We start from the raw sequence: 24,656 nt of genomic DNA on the forward strand, positions 1-24,656 counted from the left end.
GTAATAAGATGTACACCATAATACTGAAAAGGTCAAAAGATAACATGATATTTCTAAAGCAAATAAGTAGTCAACAAACAAGGGAGTAGGCATGCTGTTTTATTAGCAATAAAATTCAAACTAAAAAGAGATAAAATTTGTCACCTCTCAAATTGGTGAAAATGAAAAGAAATGCCTGGATGGTAAGGTGTGTGCGAAAGCTGCTGGTTGGGTGATAGGAGCTGCACTTGGGGTATTTTTCTAGATGGTGCGTTATGTGGATATAAAAGCCTTAGAACTGAGCTTAGTCTTTGTCCTGGTAATGCCTGTTTTTTTGTTTATTGTTTTCCAAAATGAAAATGTTTTAATGTTTTCTTTTTCTCACTATAAAAATAATTCAGTCATAAGGAATTCAAACAATAAAAATTCTAACAAGTTACGTAAAAATTACCAACAAGTACTACCATCAGAGATACCATAGTTAACATTTTAGAAGCATCTTTCCATATGTCTGTGCCCATCTGCAAACAGCTTTATAGACTTTTGCGTAAGTAGAATTGTATGTTCTTTTTTTGATTATTAGAACCTTTTTTTGTAGTCTTGACTTTTTAAAATTTCATCCCTACCCCATGATGCATTTATTGCAATGGAATGACTACCAAAAGTGGGACAAAGGACGTGTGTGCTTTAAAACCATATAGACATTGCTGTATTGTCTTCTCAAACTGTGTAGCCTAATACAGTAGCCACTAAGCACATTTGGCTATTTAAATTTAAATTAATTAAAGTTAAGTAAATAAAATTCAGTTCCTCATGTGTACCGGCCACCTTTGAAGAACTCAGTAGCCTTGTGGGATTTCATTCTACTGTGTTATTAGCACAGATAAAAGGACATTTCCATCACTCCCAAGGGTTCTGTTGGATAGAAACACTGAGCAGTCATCACGATTTCATTGCAGCATATGAAAGTGTCCTGTCTTCTCCTCCACTAGCTCTGCGATTGTCATGCTTTCATGTTTGGCAATGGGATAGGTGAGAAACAACATTCCTGTTACGTTTATTGTTTTACTGTTTTTTTCTTTTGTAGTAAAGATAATAGTACAGTTTATTAGGAAAGAAATTTAATGTAATTGGATAAAAGTGGGGAGAAATGGGGTAAAAAGCGAGAAACATTCCTGCCCTCTATTTAGGAAACTTCTTATTGTTGTTCCTTTACAAAGTTAATAAACTCTAAGTAAGGTCATCAGTTTTACTATTTTTAATAAGATCATTTTCTTGCGATTATTACTTCTTTTGGAGAGCTGAGCATATAAGAAATGTTACCATTTTTAATCACAGCATGCTTAGTGGAACATTCTAGGTACAGACTTGGAAAACAAAAATCAGACTGAGTAACAGTGTTCCTTGGACATAGTGCTACACACAGTGTTTCTCGTGGGCCATGTCTTTTAAGTCCTACAGCAGCACTCTGAGGTGGGTGCCCTTACTGTTCTCTCTCTGGGTTTGAAAAAGTTACATGACTTCCTCAAAGTTATGGAGCTGATGAGGGTGGAGCTGTGGTTTGAGCTCAGCTATCTGCTCTTTTTTTTTTTCTTTTATTATTCATATGTGCATACAAGGCTTGGGTCATTTCTCCTCCCTGCCCCCACCCCCTCCCTTACCACCCACTCCGCCCCCTCCCTCTCCCCCCCACCCCCTCAATACCCAGCAGAAACGATTTTGCCCTTATTTCTAATTTTGTTGTAGAGAGAGTATAAGCAATAATAGGAAGGAACAAGGGGTTTTGCTGGTTGAGATAAGGATAGCTATACAGGGAATTGACTCACATTAATTTCCTGTGCGTGTGTTACCTTCTAGGTTAATTCTTTTTGATCTAACCTTTCTCTAGTTCCTGGTCCCCTTTTCCTATTGGCCTCAGTTGCTTTTAAGGTATCTGCTTTAGTTTCTCTGCGTTAAGGGCAACAAATGCTCTTAGTGCTGGCCCTTACTGCCTCTCAGGGTCGGATTGCTCACAGCTTGTCCATGTACACTATGTTCCCCTTCTCCTCCTCAGTTTCCTTACCCTGGCTCTAATCAGACATTTAGGTTTTTTTTTTTTTTCCCTCTTCGAATTGCCTAGGCATTTCCTTTGCCCAGTCCTGTTCCTGTTTTTATTTTTTAAACCACACTGTAGGAGGTCTTTGTATTTCACAGCTATTTTCAGGAATAATTCACCAGGAACCAGTAGACATACTATCTAGGGCAGTTTTTCATTTGTTTGTAACACATGAAAAATTTCAGTCAATGTAAATGTCAAACAATTGGGGATTAAATAAATATGATACATTCATGTAGAGGAATACTCTGCAAAACTCTTAAAAGATCATGCCATGAAATTATTGCTCAGCCAAGGGGAATGTCTACAGTAAATTTCTAAATTAAAAAGGGGCAGACTTCTGCACTGTGTATGTAGTTTAAATTTATTTGACTTTAAAAAAGCTGCACATATATGTGTGAGGCATGGAAAAAACTGAAAAACTGTTGCCTCAGAATAATAATAGTGATTTTATTTTGGATGTCGACATTATAAGCAGTTTTTATTTTTGATCTGTGTGTTTTTTATCCCTAAATTTTCTACCTGACCATACATACATTTAGAGGGAAAAGAGTTGCAAGTTTTCTAGAGTAAATTGTGTTTTATCATGGTATGCATTTTCTGGGCACTTAGCATAACATTGTGCTTGGCCCTGAGGGAAATTCATAGAGGGAGCAAACCCAGACACCCATTTCTGCAAACGCTGCGGTTAAGTGTTCTCTATGCATTAAGTCTTGTGCTGGATCTACTGTTCACTGTCCAGGGTTAAACCCTACACAAATGGAAAAGCTGATAGGTACTATGTCCAGGGATCAACGTGACATAAGTATAAAGCACTATCAAATAATATTGACAAGATTCTGAGCAAGCTGGTTGAGGTAAATTATAGAATTCCTTGGGCATTTTAAGGGGAAAAATGCAGGTTTGGGGAAAAGAAAGGAGAAGAGTGGAGAGGATGAGGAGGGGAGAGGGGAGGGCACAGGGGAAAGGAAAAGGAGGGAGAGGAAAGGAAAGAAAGGATTAATTAGAAGAACTATGAGGTACAAAGAAAGGAAGGACTTTGTCTTCTGTCTGTCTAGAGCAGAGTTTTAGATGGATCTGTGAACCCTGAAGCGGTTTATAAAATTGTGTGTGATTTTTTTTTTTTCAAGTGAGAGAGTCCATAACTTTCATTATAGACTCACTCTCTCACAGGGGATTTTGGCTTTGAGTTAGAGAATAATGGAAAGGTTCTGGCTGACTGTAGAGGAGGATGGATGGTAGAGAGGAGGACTTCAGAACCTTGTTGAGGAATTTGAAGTTGATAGGATGAAAATAGTGCATCTGAGAGTAATTGTAGTCACAGTTACGGTATAATTTAACCTTTTATATGTTGTGATGGTCTACCTTAGAGGTATTTTGGCTAACTTGTTTTTCCTCCTCATTTTTTGTCTTTGGGAACTTATCAAGAGTCTGTCTCCTTCCTCCTTTTTTATCACCACACCGCTAGAAAGTAATTCATAGTAGTGATATCTTTAAAGAAAATAGTAAAAAACTACAACTATTCTCACACACAGGAGCCTTCATTGTTTGTAACTTGGGTGAACCCTAAGCAGAAAAAAACCAAATTATATTTAAAGAAAAAATGAAAACCACATTAGGGATGGGAAGAAGAGTGCTTTTGTGCTTCAATTTTGAAAGTTGATCATGTGTTAATTTATATAAGATGAAGTTGTGAACTCTTGCATTTATAAACAAAAGATCAGATTTGACGGAAGAGGTGGGAAGCACATCAGAAAGTATGATGGGATAGAGTGAAATTGATTTTCAGCCTAGTTAAATCTGTTCTGAGCTTATCAGCAAAGCAAATGTATAGATGTATTATTGAAAACAAGTTCCCCGAAACTCACTTTCTTGGGCTTTGTGTTACTTTCACCACTTTTTAAAGAAACTGTCAAAATGGTTGTGCCATTTTTACATAGAGTGCCCCTAAACTTTTTTTCTTTTTCTAGTACTATTTTTTACCTCCAGGCCTCACTCTTGAGCCACAGCTCCAGACTTTTGCTTCAGTTATTTTTTGGGTAGGACCTTGTGTTCATGCCTGGGCCATGATCTTACCCACAGCCTCCTGCATACCTGGGACCACAGGTGCTGGGCACCATGACCAGAATATTGGTTGAGATTCAAGTCTCAGTAACTTTTTGCCTGGGCTGGCCTTAAACCATGATCCTCCTGATCTCACCTCCTACCTCGCTGGGATTACAAGTGTGCCCAGCCAAGTGCCCCTAAACTTTTATTGTTCCACTTAGAGTAGAAATTGTGGGACAGGGTGACATTCTCCTTTATTCTGTTGGGACTCTCGGGGATCATTTTTGTAATTTTAGAGAAGCAAAACAATTAAGCAAGTAGAAATTTAACAAGAGAAAGTATTCTCATGAAAGATTTACAAATATTTTTCCCATTGCTCTTTTGAAATTACTTTATTAGCATATTTTGCACAGGAGGATACATTGTGATAGTTATGTATGTATTCCCACTCTTTTTAAGAACAGTGGTCAGTAATAGTCCTTTGATCATGTGCTTCCAGTAAGAAGAAGAAACCAGAGCCTTGGGACCTACGAAGGGGATATATTCCTGAGTCTGCTGGATGCACTGCAGGGAACATAGGTGCTGAATACTGCAAGGGAACTAGGTTTGAGAAAAGGGAAAGCTCGGCTGCATTTCTTTCTTCTAGTGATTATATACACACATCCTGTTTGTGCTGTATCTATTTCTTTCCTGTAGCCTTTTCCAAGTATTTAGCATTACTTCTCAGATTTTCTACTTTCTTTCAGGCCAAAGAAGCCCTCGAAAATACTGAAGTTCCTGTTGGCTGCCTTATGGTCTATAAAAGCGAAGTTGTGGGGAAAGGAAGAAATGAAGTTAACCAAACCAAAAATGTATGTGAATTGAGTCGTGTACTTAACATAGAGTGGTGATGGTGGGAGCAGACTAAATTTATGACAGTTGGGAAGAAGATGGGACTGAATGTGGTCCCTTAGCAGTTGGTGTAGGGCAGGGTTTCTTAACAGTTCTCTCTCTCTCTCTCTCTCTCTCATGTTGTTTTTCTGATTATAACAGTAATACATGATTTTTGTTTTGTTTTGTTCTAGATGAGAAACATTCAGAAAAATGTAATGAAGCTATAAAATCTTAGTGGATAATTTTCTCTTTCACAGAATTTAACACTAGAGTGAAACCCAAGAGGGAATTTTATTACATCAAAGTGTCATCAAAGAAGAAGCAATTTGATCTCTGCTTTAGGCAAATCTAACATATGAAAATTTCACATTCCAAAGTAGATAAATTTAACTTGCAATGCATTCTTTAGTTCCTTTAAATGTTTTCCTCCTAATTAAAAAAAATTATCCTCAATTTGTAACTTTGGAAGGAGGTATAAAAGAATTATATAAGGGAACCTATTTCTTTTTCTTTTTTTTTAAACTCAGGGCCTCCCTCTTGCTAGGCAGGTACTCTACACTTGAGCCACACCCAGCCCTTTTTTGCTTTAGTCATTTTACAGATAGGTCTTACACTTGTGTTTGAAACCGGCCTCAGACTGCAATCCTATTATCTATGCCTTCTGAATAGCTGAGATTAGAGGTGGGTGCTACCATGCCTGGCCCAAAAGAAACCTATTTCTGTATCACCATAATTCAATGGAATGAGGTGTCCATCACCAACCATCTGTAACTACATGCAGTATCCATAGCTTGTGTTATCTTATTTTGATCTGGCTGGGAAGCTCACAGTTTAAGGCCATGGTTGTTAAGCATGGACTCATAGCAGCATGTCATGGTGGGTATATTTGGGAACCATAAGTCAGTATACATGAAGTACTAAATAATATGAGGATCAAATACCAGGTGGACTCAGGGATAGCTTAGGAGTGTAGCGTCTTTTACATGGACTTTAATCTTATCATGGGATCTTGGGAACAGAGGACAAGCTGGTGTTGGCACTGGTGCTATGAGGCTTTTAAGGTTCATCTATCAAAAATTTACAAAGCCTGAGATTGAGCAAAACACATGTAAAACAATTATGAGGCTATCAAGGTATCTGTAAGATAAATATTAAATATAATATAGCAATTAGTGAAAATAGTGATTCTTATCTAGGAATTCTCTTTTTGCTTAAACGAAGCAGTCTTTGACATATCTGCAATGACAGTCATCACTGGTCTTGGCCTTTGGGACCATTATTAATTTAAAACAGATTACTTAAACACATACATTTCTATTTTGTGGTTTGTATGGTACAGTGACCTAGATATCCATCTAACCCCTGGATTTCTTCTCTACCTTGAAATTAACCAGGGTTATTTCGGTATCCTGTGTCATATAGATGACTCTTTGATTATAGCATGGAAAGACTCTTGACCCCAAGTGAGGAAATCTGAGCTGTACTGTGGGCTCTGATATCACTCCTTTCTCCTCTTCCTGTGTGTCTTTGATACATGCTAACACAGCTTTGCCTCTGTTCCTTTGGCAATAAAAGAAGGAGTTGACTGAGATGATAAAGTTCAACAATTATTTATTGAGAACTATAAGGAGACATGATTCAGGAATTTTGAGTCTGAATTTTCAATAGCACTCAGGTTAGGAAAACTTTTTTGTTGGTTTCAGTGTGCAGCAGGACTATACTCTCTTCTCTAAAGAACCTTCCTTCTCTGCTTTCTGATGCTGTGATTCCCCTGTATACCCTGCCAGCTTGCTCCTGTGTGCCTCTGATTTCCATGGTATCTTGGGCCATAGTGCCAGTATTTTTCATACCATGCTCTAGATCATGGGTAAATGAGTACCTTTCGCTGGCCCCATTCAATTTTTTGCTTATTGAGGGCAAAGATTTTTATTCTAAGCAGATTTATTTAGCACAGTATCTTGTACATAGTTAGCCACTCAGTGTAAAGTATTGACAAATGCTATTGTAATGAATATTATAAATAATTATTGCATAGATGATCTATGGTTCACATTAAGCTATTTTAATAGGGGAAAGGAAAGGGGAAGAGAACTAGTAGAGAGAATAAGTAGCATTGTGCAACACTGTGCTTTGTGTAATTCACACTGCTCCAGGAGGTGCAGAGGGGTAGGTACCAGTATGCCCCACTGTACATATGAGGAAACCAAGGCTTAGAGGAGTTGGTAACTTGCCCAAGACCACATAATTAGTATTGTCACTGTCAGGATTCACCATGAGATGCAGTCAGTTCACATGCTGTGTGATGTCTCCTGTAATGTATTGTCTCCTGTGTTATCTGAGACTAATAACCAAATCTCTGCTTCTCCAGAGTTTGCCAATATGTAAAATCTCATCCCCACAAATGTAAATGATGGCATTCTAGTAAACTACATAAAGATTTGCTTAGAGTGAGGTCAGTGACAGCCTTGAAAATATATTTGAAATTGGAGCACAAGCTTATGAAAATTTCAAGCATCCCTTAAAATATTCAGAAACCAGAGATATCTTTTTTTCTTTTTTTTTTTGAGAATTACCTTCTTTATGGCATTTTAATTGAAAGTTTCCCTTAGGAACTTAACTAAAGATATAGCTGGATTTATATGGCACCTTAGATTAGGTGTCTTCTGTTGATGTGGTTATCGTACTTGGGCTGGGGAACAGATAATTAGCTGTTAAGGGTATATTGAAAGCTCATTCATTAAAATGTTGGCAGAAATGATTGGAATGTTTTTATAATTGTGTCTTGCATATTTATAAATATCAGTCATATGAAACGAACAAGATCAATACAGGTATCTCTCTCTTAAGGCTACACGGCATGCAGAAATGGTGGCCATCGATCAGGTTCTAGACTGGTGTCGTCGCAGTGGCCAGAGTCCTTCTGCAGTGCTGGAGCACACGGTGCTGTACGTCACTGTGGAGCCATGCATTATGTGTGCAGCTGCTCTCCGCCTCATGAGTATCCTTTGCTTCATACAGTCTGGGCTGTACCTTCCCATGAACAAGAAAATGGCCAGATATATAACCTGTTTGCCTGTTTGCTTTTTTTTTTTCTTGGACCCGGGGCCTTGCACGTGCTGAGTGCATTCCTTATGGCTGAGCTATACCCCAGCCTTCTGTTTCCTAATGTATAGTATAGAAACTCAGACTTATGAAACACACTATAAAGTGCAGTACATCTTGGGCAAAAAGGGAAAAATTTTTACCTAAGTAAGATTACCTATTTCTTTTTATAACAGTAAACATAGAACTATTGAACAAATAGTCCAGAGAAAGAAAACCTTGAAACTAACTTAAACAGTTATGTGAAGATGAATCCTAAATTAAATTAAAGTAGATTATATGGAAGTTCTGAAGAATATACACCTACATTTTACCTTTGGGTAATAAATTATGGTGATTAAAATTTTTTTCTATGTTTGTCTTTTTTTGCAATGAGTGCCTATCATAAAGTTTAAGAAATTAAGTGGAAAAGTAACTTAAATCATTTATGATATTGTAATTGTACATATGTGGAAAATTAATAAAGTTATGTCTCTTGCATAGAGTAAGCAAAATAAGTACTGGGTGCATTCGGTCTCCAAAGACCATTTATTTATTTGTTTTTTAATTCGTTTTTCAGTGCTGAGGATTGAACCCAGGGCCTTGCACATGCTAGGCAAGCATTCTACCACTGAGCTATATTATACCTCAGCCTCTAAAGATCTTTTAAAAACTTATTTGAAAATTCAAGAACTCAGTTTCGTATTTGCATTTTTATGTGCTTTAAAACTATGTGTGTGAAAATAATTTTATCACTTTAAAAATAACAGAGGTTTTTATGTACAATGACATGTACAGTCTCTGTAAAAGAAGAGTTATTAGCAATTTAGAATTCTGTCCTCATCCTGCCTTAGAGTGGCTTTGCTTTAGCTTGTTTCTATTGGGGCACAGAGTATACTTGGGGAAAGAACAGGGAACAGTCGGCTATTTTTATTTTAGAATTTTTTTTGGTGGTACTAAGGCTTGAACTCAGGGCTTCATGCTTGCTAGGCATGCCCTCTACCACTTACTTTGCCTCACTCTGATCTATAATTTTTCAGAGGTAAAAATCCCTGGATTACATTTCTGCCTCTTGTCTGACTCCAGTTCTCTAATGATTCTGAAAAAGTGATTTAGGAAAGTGTACAAAGCACACTAAACCATGACAATTAAACCACACACTTAGTTTTCATTCTGTTTACAATTGTTGGATGTTAATTTCTAAATACTTGAAACTTCTTTGTTTTATGTAACTGGACGGTATAGTTTTTAAGTCTAATTCCAAGGTTAATTGTTTTGAAAAGTAGCTGAGCTTTCCTTTCCAGGTTGGCTAATAATAACCTATGCTAATTTCGCCACGATGCTGCACATCCTACATAGGACCTTAATTCTGTCCATAAATCCCACTGGTTGTCTATGGTTGTCAGAATGAACGGTTTGGTGGTTGTGGCTCTGTTTTAAACATTGCCTCTGCTGACTTACCAAATACTGGGAGACCATTTCAGGTAATACAATCTGTTTATGCTTTTTCTTTGTTTTTGGTTACTTTCATCTCATTGTGGGCTTGCCAGTAGTTGTGATCATTATTCCAGGAAGCCAAACAGAATCAGACAGTATCTCAGGACCCCAGGTTGAGTTGCTTTATTCCTCAAGGGATGATGACAGTAAGAGCTTCTAGATGAGTGCCCCTCCTCTTTACTTACAGACTCTCTCCTGAAGGGCAGTCCCCATGCTTTCCTCCTATCAACTCCTAATAGTCTTCACCAGCACCTTAGGTGGGTTTAAAGACACTGTCACTGGTCACTGATGGAGGTTTCATTCAGTGCTTTCTACCAGCTCCATGCTGTACTAAGTTTGATGAAATTTGGCCTGTGTCAGTGACAGGAGATGCTATTTGTAGTGAACACAGTATTTTTGTACAAACTCAGTCATTCTGTGTGATTGCCATGTACCATTATTAGTACCCAACAGTCTGTAATTTCATTGTTTTTCCATTATTATTTTTCTTTCATTTTCCGCCGGACCTGAGAATCCACATCTTTCATTTCTTAGCAACTCTTCTCTCCTTTGACATGTCTTCAGAGTTTTTATGGATAAAATTGTTAGCATTATGAATCTACATTGGTGGAGTTTGGTCTGGGTTGCATACTAGTTTTCTTGCACTGGTTTGATGTTGTTCCAAGAGGGAAGTTTAACCCAGAATTATTGTACCCGAAATGATTTAGCAAATGCTGGACTTCGTGGGCAGTTCACTTCAGAGACTTCAGCTGTTCATAGAATATGATAGAATTTATGAAGGTTTTACCAAACTTGTTCCTAAAAAGTTTGGTAAAACCTTGAATTTTTCCCTCTGAACATAAGCTTCCTGACAACTGTTATACATGTCAGAAGACATGGCTTCTTATCTCAGAAAGGCATTGTAATAGAGTGATTGGATGTAAAGGAAACAATTAGCTTGATCATTAAAAACATCTTGCAAAGTGATTTGATTTTTCTAATCACTTCTATGATTAGCCCAAACTTTGCTTATATAACTCTTTGGAAATGAATTGCTGACTTTACAATAATTCCATTATGAGAGTAATTTAAAGAATTTCTCAATGTTTCTAGGCAGAACAAAGATGAGAAGCTGGATATCAGACAGGTGAAACAGTTGTCTCTGAAGTGTTGTTGACTCACTAGAGGACACAAATTCAGTCCTCTTAGGCATCTCTACACAGAGTTGATACTACTGAACCAGAAAAAGTTCATTTGCAGTTCATACACCTGTCCACATTGGCCCAACCAGCACCCATGGCTTGAAGCCTTATCTCTAGGTTTGATGCCAAATTATGTTTTTAAAAGTGTTTTGAGATTTTTATAAGATATTGGTACCCAAGGCTTCTGTGTGCTGTTTTCTTCTTTTCTTTGGCTAGATTCAGAGGGCAAGAGATGATAGGGAGGTGAGATTTCTTTTCTTATTGCAAATTGTAGATTCTTTTAATACTGTATTATAAACTACATGAAAGTTCATAGAGGAGACCTACAGGTAATAATATGGTGATTCATTTATATTACCTGCTCTGTTTAAAATTTAGTTTATTAAGAATGTGTGCTTGGCACTAAAGTGCCAAATTTGTAGCTATTATGGATATTTGAAAATAGTATCTTGTTTTCTGAGAATGGTACAGTTTCCTTCTCCACTAGTAACTCAGCAGTTCTCCTCCTGATTGCATATTAAAATCACCTGGAGAGCTTTTGCGCTTTTTCTGTGCTCAGTCTTCACCCTGGATCAACTGAATGAGAAGGCAGGAGTTGAGTATTGGTGTGTGTAGAGAGTTCCCAGGTGGTTCTACTGAGTAGCTGAGAACCACTGCTTTAACTCCATGGGAGAGGAGAGGGCTTGGTGTGTGCGGGTGAATACTTGTGAGAGCAAGGTGGGCGCTCTAGAGGGTACTAATGTTTGCACACAGGAAGTCCAGGGTGATATGAAGGCACTGACTGGGAGTGGTTAGAATGGTGGCCTACTGAGAAGCCAAAGAAGGAGAGAGTTCTAAAATGTAGCAGGTTTGGCCAGTGATCTGCTTGACTATAGAGTTATGTCAGTGAGGCCCTTGGGATATTTAAGAGGCAGTTTAGTGGAATCTTCCACACTCAAGCCAGTGATGATGAGATTGAGGAGGAAATGAGAGCACAAGGGAAGTCTGGAATGTTTTGAGGCAGGAGGAGTGGGGCAGGATGGACACAAGGTTACTGTTACCATGGGGAAGGCTTGTGCAGGCTTCATATGGCCCACACAGGAGCAGCTGAGTCTCCAGGAAGGGAGGTCCATTCTGAGCATCACCCCAGAGTGTCTGGGCTCTAGTCTCTGTGCAGGTACCTGCTGGCTCCTTTCTTTCCTACGCACTGTTTTTAGGGTTGATTGTATTATTTCATGTACTTGAAAGGAAGCATTGAATCAATTCCAAAGTCTTCTGAGTAGCTCTCAAAGCTAGTGTATTTTGACTCTGTCTTACCTCTTTCTTCCCTTTCTGTGTTCCCTCAGTAAGGCTGCCCATCCGAAGCTCATCAGCTGACTTCTCACACACATCCCACACTTTTACTCTTTCCCTGAGACATAATGCTTGGCCTCTGAGTTCAACTTTCATCTTCAACATGTAGTGTCTTGTATACTAACACAGTTTCTTACTTATTCCTTCATTTGTTTTGATCTTTCCAGTTAGATCTCCAAATAAAACAAACTGAACAACAAATCAGCAATTTTTTTTGTAAAGGATTAGATAGTAAATAGACATTTTAGCCTTTGTGAGCCAACTATGTCTTTGTCACCATTTTTTTTTAACAACTCTTTAAAAATAGTTTTTAAAAATTCTTCACTCAGTATTCTTAGTTGTGGACTTTATTTGGTCCACCAGGTATAGTTTTCCAGGCCATCCGTAAATAACAGAGATAAAAGTAGTGAGTGCTTAGTGAGTGCTTTTGATGTGCCGGGTGTTTTAACAGTAGTGTCACTTAATCCTCACAACACCCCTCTGAAGTAGGTGCTGTTATTACTTACGTTGCACACGTGAAATGTAGAGTGATTAAGTACTTTGCCTATCTCACACAGCTGCTCACTCCAACAGAGTTTGCGGGAGAGTGGTGTTTAAGGCTGGATGTCTATTCCTTTGGAAATGTACTTTTTACCCCATCCCCAAAGTAATTGATATTGTCTGAAATCTATTCACATAAAGGTATATATATTCCTATTTTTGTGGGACACAGCACATATTATCATAGGCCTGTGTTCATTCTCACCTTTTTCATTTCATCAGTGCATTCCTGGATATCGGGCTGAGGAAGCAGTGGAACTGTTAAAGACCTTCTACAAACAAGAAAATCCCAATGGTCAGTTTTCCCCTGCTGCATATAATGTACCTTCCTTTAAACAAATCAGTGTGAAAAGAGTCTGACATGAGCCTATGTCCTCATTTTCTCCTTTTCTGTTCTTTTCACAGCACCAAAATCAAAAGTACGGAAAAAGGAATGTCAGAAATCCTGAAGTTGTTCTGATGAAAGACTAATGCCCCACAGGGTCCTGGATAAAATTTCCAGACTGAAAGCTGTTGGCATCAGTGAATCATGTTCACTGTTGTTGTTACTTTGTGGGAAAATGGTATCTTATCATTTGCTCTGTTAAAGGAACAAATTAGCACTTTTTAAAAGTCTGACTATTGTAAACAACTGTTAGCTTTTCCACAAACTGAAAGAATATTTTAAGAAGGGGAAAAACTAAGGTTTGAGATTTTGGAAATTAGCAAGCAGTGCATGCCCTTCAGCCGTGCCTTATGCCCAGTCCAGGAAAGTGCTGGCTTTTCAAGAATGTGCATCCAGACCCAGTTGCCTGCATGTGTCTGAACGAGTGTGCCACGCAGCAGACACACTGCTAGCAGTCCCTCTCTACGAGTGACCTTTTGAAGTTGGATTCCTCAATTTTTTACAGCTACTATGTTCTCCCACAGCACTGGCGCCTGGCTACTTTCTAAATTGTATATTAATTTTATACATGTGACCATGATTATATGGCCATTAGAACAAATCTTTTATAAATCATTTAGAGAAAGAGTATACTTTTAAGGCAAGTGCTTAGGGATCATTTAAAAATTATAGCATATTGCTGTAATAAAACCTTATTTATGCCTTCTTTGAAAAGGAATAGTCTTAAAAATAAAAGATAAAAGCATAGGTGGAACAGTTCCTTGTTCTTGAGCAATTATTCTGCATGAAGGTCCATTTCTTCTTTGGACCAAAACAAAGCATCCTGCCTTGTGGAGCCTGTATTCTCACAAGGAGAGTTAGATGAAAAATATAGTTGGTTATACAGTTTACTGGAGGCTGATAAGAATTATAGCAAAAGCCAGGCATGGTGTTTCACTCCTATAACTCCAGTTCCCAGAAGGCAGGGAGAGAAGGATCATGAGTTTGAGGCCAGACTGGCCTACAGAGCAAGATCCTCTCTCAAAAGAAAAAAGAGTTACAGTATTATACAGCAAAGAGAAAAAGAAGATGAATGTGCCAGTTGGTGGTAATGCTGGGTGCAGAATTAAATACAATGATCAATTTAATCTGAAATCAGACATTTCTTTTTCAAAAAAATCATAGATAATAAACTTGAAATTTAATATTCAGAATTCAAAAGTGTGAACATGACAGGAAAGAATAGCCACAGTACAAGTCCCCACTGTTCACCTCTCTGGCCTTAGCAAAGGTCACTGAAGCAAAGTGGTGCTTTGTAGAAGCACTCTGGACGCACTATGCATCTCTGCCCAGAAGGGGGCCTCACTGTTCCACCAGAAGCCCAGGGCAAAGCCCTGGAGGGCAGCTCCCTCTCAGATGAGTTTCTTGAGCGGGTTCATTTCCTTGATGCAAAGCATCTGTATTTGTTGGTTCTGCCATTTGAGCGATGTCTCTGACTTGTTTGTTTTGAATTACATTACAGGCTGGAATGTAATTGTGGTGGAAGTATTTTTATATTGCTGAGAGTAGCAGCTAATCACAGTTACATGCTTCAGAGGATTTATAATTGCTTGGTTTGTGCATGTGTGTTTTTAACGGCATTTGAGAAATTTTATGGATGATTCTAAGTCTACAATAATGTTGCATGCACCGTCTCAATTTTATCTACTTTAAAAATTGTCTTCTCATTAAATTTTAGTGCCTCAATTGTTTGTTGTTTTTTGCAGTTGGTCGTAATTCACTTTGGCTCCTTATGCTTTTCTGCAAGCAGACTTCATTGCATTTATTGTCTTCATATCATTTTCTTGGGGATTATTTGTAAAAGAAACAACCTGGACTGTTTGCTCAGTAGAGTACCACCCAGTGAGTCTGGCTGAGCATTTTATGGTCAGTAGGCTCTTTGTTAAACGTTTGGTAAATAAAATTATCAGTTGAAATTTGGGGGAAAATGAATGAGACTAAGATAAAAAACAGAAAGGCAGAAATTTATCTCAAATATAATCACTACTTAACGAATCAAGAAAATAAAGTGATAAACAGGGAAGAATAGAACTGTATTCTGCCTTTGCTGTGTTTTGGAGAATGGGTAAGTAATATTTCCTGGTTCCTAAGCATGGCTGAACAATTTAATTTGTTTACCAGCTTTTAAATTTTCTGTCCAGTGACTGACATAGAAAAGTCTGTCCTGAATTTTTGGATGAAAGCATGGTTTCCTCTATCACTTTAGGGGAAATCAGTTTAGATGGCACTGTAGACCTGCAGTGCTGGTGCAGGACCACAGTGGGACTAAGACAGCAGTTTCCATGTGGTTGTGAGGACTTGTGGATATGTGATGGGGTGCTCCAACTTCCTGAGTACCACATTCGCCAGCAACTTCACTATGGTTTAAAATGTTTAGAGGTCCCAGCTCAAAAGCTTGTGTTCAGTTGATCAGTACTGTACTGACTACCTAAGAAACCAGCTAAGAGACTTGCTTTGTACATGAGATAGTTCTGGAGGTTATGGAATACAAACAGGTTGTAGAATCACTACCCTGTTTAGAGAAACTAGGTGGGGAATGATTACATTTATGATGATAGAGTATCCAATGTTTGCTGGTTTTGCAACAAACTCTGCTGAGAATGAGTGGTATGTGATACATTGGCAGGCTTCAATCACTGATAAAAGATCATGTTAAAACATCTTTGTGCTTTCTTTTTATTTGGCCCAAACATCTCTTCCTGTGTTGTATTTGGAATATCGTGGAGAACATAGATAGACAAGAACCCCAAAGTAAGCAAGAACTGTTAAGTTTTTCTTAAGCTTCTTATTTGAAAATTATATACATCATACATTATGGCCCTTTACCCTAAAATATTTGATAAGTAAAGGATATTCTCTTATGTAATCACTTCTCAGTTAATGATTTCAGTAAATTTAATGTTGATACACTTTAATTTACCAATACAATAGTCCTATAGTTTTCTCAGTTGGCTCAATCATGCCCCTTTAGAGAAATTCTTCCATACCCCCTGAAAAATACTAGATCCATTGAAAAGGGTCAGGTATTGCATTTAGTTTCTTGTTATACTTAGCTACTTTCAATCTAAAACATTTCCACAGCCTTTCTTGGGTTTCCATAGAGATATCTAGTATTAAAATGTTTTAAGCTCTGCTACTTGAGTGTCAATAAATAATAGTAAAAGCCAAGACTCGAAAAATCCTACTTTTTTAGACTAGTGTAAGTTCCCTGTTAATCTCTGGTGAAGCCAAAGCTTGTCCTGCCTAGTCATTCTGCATCAGCTGGCATTGAGTAGCCCTTGATGCCTTGAGGCATCAGCAATTGGTTTCTCTGCCTTTTGGCAAAGGAAGGAGTCTACATTGACTTCATCTGTGAGGACAACTGCCAGCTATTTCCTTACTTCATAAATTGCTAATTGTGTGCAGTGAGGAAAGGACCGATGGGTTATGTTATTTTTATGGGTAAGACTGGCATAAGTCCGGGTGAGAGTTTGACATCTTTAGGACCCTACATTTTTGCAAGCTGATCTAATAAAAACAGGCTCATGATTATTTCTCACCTTGATTTTTAGGTGAATTTTTACATGGCTTCACACTATGTCTACACAACCAGTAAGAGGCTTTGTGGTGCAGTTTGACAAAGGCTGTTCTTGACCAAACTTGGTCAGGCTGTGAGCCCTTTTATGCAGGCCTCAACCTTTGCTCTGCTCTTTACTGGGCCTGCATAGCCCACTTTTACAAGACTCCTCCTAATTTGGTTTAGAGAGAATCCCTTGCCTTCAGTTTTGGATCACGTTTCTCATCCTGTGCCTTTGATGTGTAAGTCCTTGATCTGCCTTCAGTAGGAATCCAAAGTTGGTTCAGTAAGAATGATTCTACCCTTGATGTTTCCTCTTTACATCTATTGACACCCTCCTTCTGCTTACTGGTTATAAATCCAGAGATATTGGGCTCAAGCCTAACTACCTCTCCCTGATTGTGATAGTCTTGACACTTACACTATTGTCCTGAATAAAGTCTTCCTTACTGTTTTCCTGAGTGTAAGAATCTCTTTTTCTTTAACAAGTTGAAGGCATGAGTATGAACCATGGGCCAAATCCATCCCAATGCTTGTTTTCATACATTCATGAATTAAATATGTTTTTACATTTCTAAATGGTTGGAGAACTTAAAAGAATAATATTTAGGGACCCATGAACCCAATATGAAAATAAAATTTCAGTGCCCATATATAAAATCTTATTGGATCACAGCCATACCCATTTATTTGTGTATTATCTGGCTGGCTTGGTGTTAAAATGGCACAGTTGAGTAGTGACAACCATGTGATTCACAAAGCCTAAAATACTTAGTGTCTGGATCTTTAAGAACACATTTGCCCTGTGGTCTAAAGTAAGATTAAATGATGAGGTTGTATCTCTAAGGTGCTCATTCAAATTATGTGACTTTACTCATTGTGCAGCTTTGCCTCATTACCATGGTTTCTTTAAGTTTTATTTTGGATTAGCATACATTTATAATAGGTAATTTCATTCTGATAATTCTATATCACACATGCATATAGTGTACTTTGAACAACTTCATCCCCTCCATTATATTCCCATTCCCTCCCTCCCTCTCCATCCCCTTTTCAAAGAGTGTTTGCTAGGTTTGCCATGATTTTTTAAAGTTGGTGTATAAATATGGAGGAGACACTGAAGACACCAAAATATTTATTCTGACTTGGAATATTTTATTTCTTTACATTTTAAAAGCATAGCAAGGAGAAAAGGTCATATACTATTTTATTAGGGTTTAGAATAAATGATACATTTTATTTATGACCATATTAAGATGCTAGCAAGTATGTATCATCTTTAAGAACAATTACTGTAGTATCAGAAATCTACTGGGCAGCTTTAAAAAGTAGGCCACAAGCAAAAGCCATCTCAGTACAATCCTCATCACTTTGTGTGGTCCAATTTTATCTGCAACAGGTTTTGATGCCCCTTCAATGCTTAACTCACATAGAAAAGGCAATTTTAAAAAAACCACTTATTAGGTATTTAGTTATGTTTTTTCCCTAGCATTGAGCACAGGACAAAGCCTTACTCTGTAAGTTAGACACATACTTTGTCCAGATTGTAACTTTTCATGGTAAGGAAGTAATTTGGGAGGGTGAGTAAGAGGGTAAGGGATAGCATACAATATTATAGTAGGGAAAGAGCATAACAGGAATACACAGACACAGGACTCCAGGGCCCCATTATACTAAAGATTCTCTGCTTCCTTCGGAGGGGGATCAACATTCTTTTTTAATGTGTGATTCCTGGGATATGCCCGGGTTTTGTTTTTTGGTTTTTTTTGGTGGGGGCCAGTTATTGACAGGGAGGCTGGAATTACATGATAGTAGGCAGGATTTGGCCATGGGGAGGGTGTGTATCAGTAATAGAAACTAGTGTTTACCTGAAACTTCCTGTGTGCCAGACCCAATTTCCATGTATCTCAACCCAACCTTATGAGTAAGCACTGTTATCTTTGCTTTATGTCAAGGAAACTGAGGTACAAGGAGATTAAGTAACTTGCTCAGGGTCAGAGTATTTGTGGCTGCATCTGTCAAAATGGATTAGGTTATGCTAATGTAACATCCCTCAAGTCTTAGTGCCTTAGAATGAAGGTTTATTTCCCTCATGCTTTTCATACTTTAGCTCTTGATCATCTCAGTTCAGCCCAGCGGTCTAGACTTACAGCAGACTGTACCTGGAGCACTAGTCACTGGCCAGAATATGAGGATTGTGGTCAATGATGCTCTATATCTTAGGGAAGGACTTCCTAAACATGAATATGCATGTGAAACTCCTGGGGAGCTTATTAAATACACATTCTCCCATCCAAGTACTAACCAGGCCCGACCCTGCTTAGCTTCCGAGATCAGACGAGATCGGGCGCGTTCAGGGTGGTATGGCCGTAGACTTAAATACACATTCTGATTCAGGAGGCTTAGGAAGGCCTAAATGGTTTCTCTCCTATTCTGGGTGATACCTGTTCTGCTGGGCCACACTCAGTGAGAAAGACTTAACTGGCTTTTGCATACAAGTGGCACATGACTTGTTCACAAAAGAATTAGTCAAAACAAGTTACATGGCTAGGCCAAATGCTAAGGTGGTAGGTCATGTGACTACCATCTCCATTAGGAGGAGGAGAGCCCCAGAGTCTGTGCTCCCAGATGACACAGACATGGGGATTGTCTGGCCCCTATCAGGAAACTGCAGCATGATGACACCTGCCCCTTTGTAGGCAGCCAGTCAGGGCAGTTTCAGTTGACTTGTGGGACCCTGACACTGGGTGACTAAGGCAGCTTAGCATCCAAGTCAGCAGTTCTCAGCATGGTGTTGCAACTCTGTGAAATGTTTCCATTCATATTTATTTTAATAAAATGCCAACATCTATGAATTATTTTTAAATTAAAAGCATGCCTTAGAGTCAAGCCTTCCCTTATGCTGTCCCTCCTCTAACCTTCTGTTGTGCTTTCCCGTTTCCTGGGATTAAAGCCAGTGTTCAGAGAATTGCACACGATTCTGGGAATACCAGAGGTGTGTATCTACACCAGTACACCTATGTTAGCTGCAAAGTGCAGGAATTGATGGTCTGGGAGAGTCAGGCTTATAGTGAACACAACAAACTCAATTCCCACATAGTGGTGGCTGAGAAGTATGCAGGTTACCAGGTTGCAACCTATACTCCTAAATGACTGACTATTGTATAAATGAGTGGTGAATCTCAGACCCATGTTAGAGTCTTTAAATAGAGAAAAGTGAATTGGATTACTTTCAGCAGGGTGTCCAGTTAACATCACTCCTGCTTTGGGCTTCCAGTGCTCACACAGCCTTGTTCTAAGGCCTGCTGCAGCTCATTTTTCTGCGAGGTCACAGGCTGGAATGCAGAGAAACTGATCAAAAACAGCAGATTAAGCAAGGCATCTGTTTATGCAAAATTTCATCCTCAAATGATACTTGAAAAGAAATGAGATTGCTCTTTCTTCATTAAAAAAAAAAACTCAAAGAGCAAAATAGTGGTATATTTGAGTTTCATATAATAATTTGAGATACAATTTGAGAATTAACCTACTGCACTCAACAGTTATTAGTACAATGTAACTGAATGTGAAAGAGAAAGTTTTAGCTAAATGTGAAGGCCTTAACTTTTTCTTTTGGGAAATCAAATTTGCGATGTTGAAAAATGCTTTCACTTCTGCTCACTTGTTCTGTTTTTAATCATGGGAATTGCTGGTCAGGTTTTAATCGTTTCTCCAGAGACATTTTTGTTATGCAGTGTTTGTAGTTTAAATATACAGATGAATGCAAAGCTAGTGAATGAAGGGAAAAATAATAAAAATACTGCTATTACCATTAATTGGATTGAAACCTACAACATGACTTTTGTAAGCTGATGAAACAGAATTCAGCTGCTTGATCATTCTAACCCTAACCCTAAAAGGTGTTACCAGTTATGTTTGGGAAAAGGCCTATTGCTCCACAGTGATCCTGACTTCACAGCAAAGTGTCTTCAGCTTTGAATCTAGCCTGTGCTGGTGGCATTGGTAGAAAGTAATTTCCGCCAATGTTACTTCTTTATTGGAGGCCTAAATAAATTTAGGATGTCTGATTTTTCTGTCAGCATTGTCACATCTTGCTTCAAATACTAAGGGATTTCAAGAGAGATTGCATTTCCTTTTGACCCGAGAGGAATTCCATTTTCTTCATGGTGAGTGGCTCGGCAGGATGCCAAGAGAGCCAGCAGCTGCCTTCCCTGGAAGGTCTCCTCCACAGGTGAACCTGATGCCCCACACAGCGTTCTTTTATCCTAAGCACATTTATCGACAGCATAAACCTCAAGCATTATTTTGCTTTTCCCCCTCAAAGTCCTGCAAACTCTATGAGATCTTTCCCAACTACTCCAGCCCACAGTGATCATTTTCTTCAGACTCCTACTTAGTGTCACATAGTTTAATACTCAATTGGTCTCTAATTACAGTAATTGGATTGTAAGCTCCTCAAAAGTGAGGATTTAGCCCAATGCTAGGCCCAGAGGCGGTTTCAGTAAATGCTTGCTGAGTGATGGATTTTCAGTCTTGGATAGTTTCCAGGCAGCAGGACAAATGGGTGAATTAGCACAACCAGAGGACGCTGTCATCACAGATTATTGAGCAGGCTCTTTGTCTAATGGCCCTTTTGCAAAGGCCACCCCTGCCAGACGGCTGGGCAGTGAAGGTAGCATGACTTAGATTCCAGATGTTCTCCTCCAGCTCATTTCTGCTCACTGGAAGCCTACATCTTGAACTCGGGCAAGTAGTCTCCCGTTTTCAGGTTTGATAAGTCAGGAAGAACAAGCAGTAGTGGGGCAGAGAGGCACAATGTTTATATCAGCTTTGCCAGAAGCTAGCTTTCCTATGGACACATTAAAAAAAGAGAGAGAGAGGACACATTGCATATTTAGCAGCAAGTAAAGTGCTATGTGCAGATTTATATAATTCTTTTGCTAGCTTGGTCCAGAAGCTGGATTAATGTTTTAATCATACTCTCCTGAGAGAGAAAGGCAGCTGGTGAAATTGTTGGAGGTGACATGCCAATCTACATAGAAACCAAATGTGGTTTGGAGACCACCATGGAAATAATAACTTCAGTCATTAAGTGGAGAATGAAAGGAAGAAAGAAACCAGATAAGTTTTCCAGGATCAAGAAGTTATTTTTATTATAAACTAACTTTAGGGAGACCATAGCTTTTATAATTATTTTAACATTTAAATTCAAATAGTGATAGCATTATCTTTTCATAGTGATTACTCTTGGCAACAGCGCAGTTAGCAATGAGTATAATAGCACATCCCCCATCTTTGCTTTCAAGTTACCGTTTTAACCATGTGTCTAAACTCAGTCAAGTAGGCAAACACGGCAAAGAATACATGGCACAACTCATGACTCAATGCAAGCTGTCGCTCTCTCCTGTGAACTTGACTTCCCCAGGCCTGAATTCTAACAGTTGGCATAAATTCACTGTTGTTATTCACTGGAAGGAATGGGACTTTCTCTTTGGCTCCCTGTAGACCTGGATAACACCAAGTCTTTACATCGGTCCATTGCTGGCACTAGCAGTAAGGGTCTGGTGTGTAACACATGTGGGACTCTGGGAAAAGCTATCCTTTGCTTGGGAGCTGCTGTCAGATGGAAACCGATGTTTATATTATTAACTAGGAGATTTGTGCTTCTGAATTTTTTGGGGTACAGGCTGGTAGTGTGATATGTGTACTGTTGACTCAGGTATTTTAGAAAACAGGGAAATGAGACTGAGGGCTAAAATAATCAATGGCTGAGGTGCTAAGGCTCTACTCCAATTATATTGGCAGGTGGCCCAGCACACAGCTGTCGAATGGTCCCAGATTCCACTGGATCCCCAAATACCATCTCTTCTGCCTAAAACCAAACCTGTAAAGGGAAACAGTATAGGGAAGAACTTTGGACTGAGGTTTCTCTGTGGGAGCAACAGATTGAATTGATAATGAGAGACAGTTTGTATTGTTAACTTTTATAAGGTGGCAGTAATTTCAGGAATTTTATAGTGCTGGCATTTGATTTGGACCTTATTTTCATCTGGTACTCATTGTTCATCCTGCTTGGTCGTGTAGCATTAACTGAGTAGGATTCAAGATGAGAAAGAAAATTGGGACTGACTGGGGGCCACAAAATAAAGTCCCCAAGAAATAAAACAGCCACTTCTTTGACATCAGGAGGAAATGGAGGAAGAGAGGGAAAGCCAGGAAGTGGCTCCATGAAGGAGAGGGTGAGATTTATGGGATTCTTTCCTGATATCCTTACTTAAGGAGGACAACACCACTCAGGGTAGTCTATGAACCATAGTCTATGAACCAGAATCAGTTGTCAATTTCACTAAGTTAGTAAGAGGAATGGCTGACAAAGGGAAGATTTGGTACTGAAGAGAGGGAGTCTGTCCATGCTTCTGGCTGGTTATGTGAAAGTCATTTTATATGTCTGTGTGCTAAAGTGCAGAGTTACAGTGTAAAGTTGGAAGTCTCTTTGAACTCCCTTTTCTCCCAAGAGGCTGGATAAGATGACTTGGAAACAGTGGGCAAACATAACCCTGGCATTTGTCCAAACTTTCCTGGACCTCTTCACTCCCTCGTGGGTATGGCTTTTCCTCACGTTGGATGTGAAATATAGATTCAGTTTGTGATCTATACCTAGGATGACTATAGGTAGTTTGGTGCTAGTGAACTGTTTTGAATCAATGCATCTTTGGCTCACCTAACTCAATTACCAATGTTGTCCACAAAGTCTAGTCTAGCTAGAAATGGAGCTGAGAGAACTCAGACTCATCTGTTAGAGTAAGTAGTAATAGCTAATATTTATTGACTGTTTATTGTGTGCCAGGCACGGCTCTGAGGGCTTTGCAGCTATAATTTTATATGATCCTTGTAGCAACCTTAGGAAGTTAGTGTTCTTATTCCCACTTAAGAAATGAGGTAATAGAGTTTTATAAAGTTTAACTTGCTCAGGATCACAGAGGGGCAGAACCAGAATTCAAACTTGAGAGCTCCCATTTCTTACCCATCACACTAAACTACTTCAAGATTACCCAAATAGGAAAGGAACAAAGGGAATGGTGAGGAATGTTGTTCCCTGTCCAGCCCTCCACTGGAACAAAACCCCATAACTTGGCTTTATTCATAGCCTTTGGCATCTCTTGGTAGACTGTGCATTTGAATGTCTTTACTCTGTGGTGTATGTGTGTGGCTTATTTTTTTTTTTTTTAATTTTAACAAAGTGAATCCCCTAGAAGGAAAAAAAGCGATTTAACTTATGAGAACTGATCTCAAGATATTTATAAGCATAAAGGATACAGTCACACCATAATCTTGGTCCTTTACAAAAACTGGAATTGAAATGGCATGATTTTATAAAATTTGTTGATGAAACAGGGCTGTTCAGGATCCACAGATGAATTTCCGATACTTTTGTAATTTCTATAATCGTCCCTCCCAAAGAATAGCACATGTTACCATTAGGTATTATGCTAAGTCATTTGCATGTGTTTTCCCACTTGAATTGATACATATGTGACAGACATTGCCATCACGTGTCATTCATCAATTGAATACAACAATACCTCAGGGGCATACTACAACAATTAATAAGCCTAGTTAAGTCCATTTCAACCTTTTGCTTGTAACATGTCTGTTAATATCTCATTGGCTAATTCAAGTCATGTGGCTTGACTGATTTGGAGCCTTAATATACTCCATTCATCCCTGGGGAAAGTACTGGACAATATCATAGCAAAATGAATAGATAAAGGGAATGGTGAACAACTGAGCCCGTTTTTTCAATCTGTAACATATCTTCACTTTACAGATAGAGAAACTGAGACCTGAATAGTTAAGTGACTTAGGGTCACATAAATATTAAATGACAAAAGCCAGAATTTGAACTGTGTTCATCTTTCCTCAAAGCTAGAGCTCTTAATGATGTGCTGTAAATGCAGGATTTAGAAACTACTTCTGCCTCCAGCTCCTTTCCAGATATGAAAATCTTTGAACTCTCTTTTTTATGCATCTTCACCAATGAAGACAAAATCC

The 24,656-nt window shown here is 38.6% G+C and overlaps 1 protein-coding gene across 4 annotated transcripts in view; it reads left to right on the forward strand.

Annotated features, from left to right (window-relative positions):
• Nucleotides 1-24,656, forward strand: part of Adat2 (adenosine deaminase tRNA specific 2) — an 87,943-nt gene that overhangs the window by 9,088 nt on the left and 54,199 nt on the right. For 3 of the 4 annotated variants that reach the window (XR_012447914.1, XR_012447916.1, XR_012447915.1), the window contains exons 2-6: nt 4,867-4,971; nt 7,841-7,991; nt 9,452-9,558; nt 12,847-12,919; nt 13,030-14,914. Coding sequence is in view for 1 of the 4 variants with exons in the window: in XM_074072938.1 (XP_073929039.1) it covers nt 4,867-4,971; nt 7,841-7,991; nt 9,452-9,558; nt 12,847-12,919; nt 13,030-13,073 (480 nt within the window). In the remaining 3 variants the exon portion in view is untranslated. Of the gene's footprint in view, nt 1-4,866; nt 4,972-7,840; nt 7,992-9,451; nt 9,559-12,846; nt 12,920-13,029; nt 15,030-24,656 lie in introns of those variants that run through there. The other variant, XM_074072938.1, reaches the window with a different exon arrangement.

Source organism: Castor canadensis, chromosome 1 (genome assembly GCF_047511655.1).
Source record: "Castor canadensis chromosome 1, mCasCan1.hap1v2, whole genome shotgun sequence".
Classification (NCBI taxonomy): domain Eukaryota; kingdom Metazoa; phylum Chordata; class Mammalia; order Rodentia; family Castoridae; genus Castor; species Castor canadensis.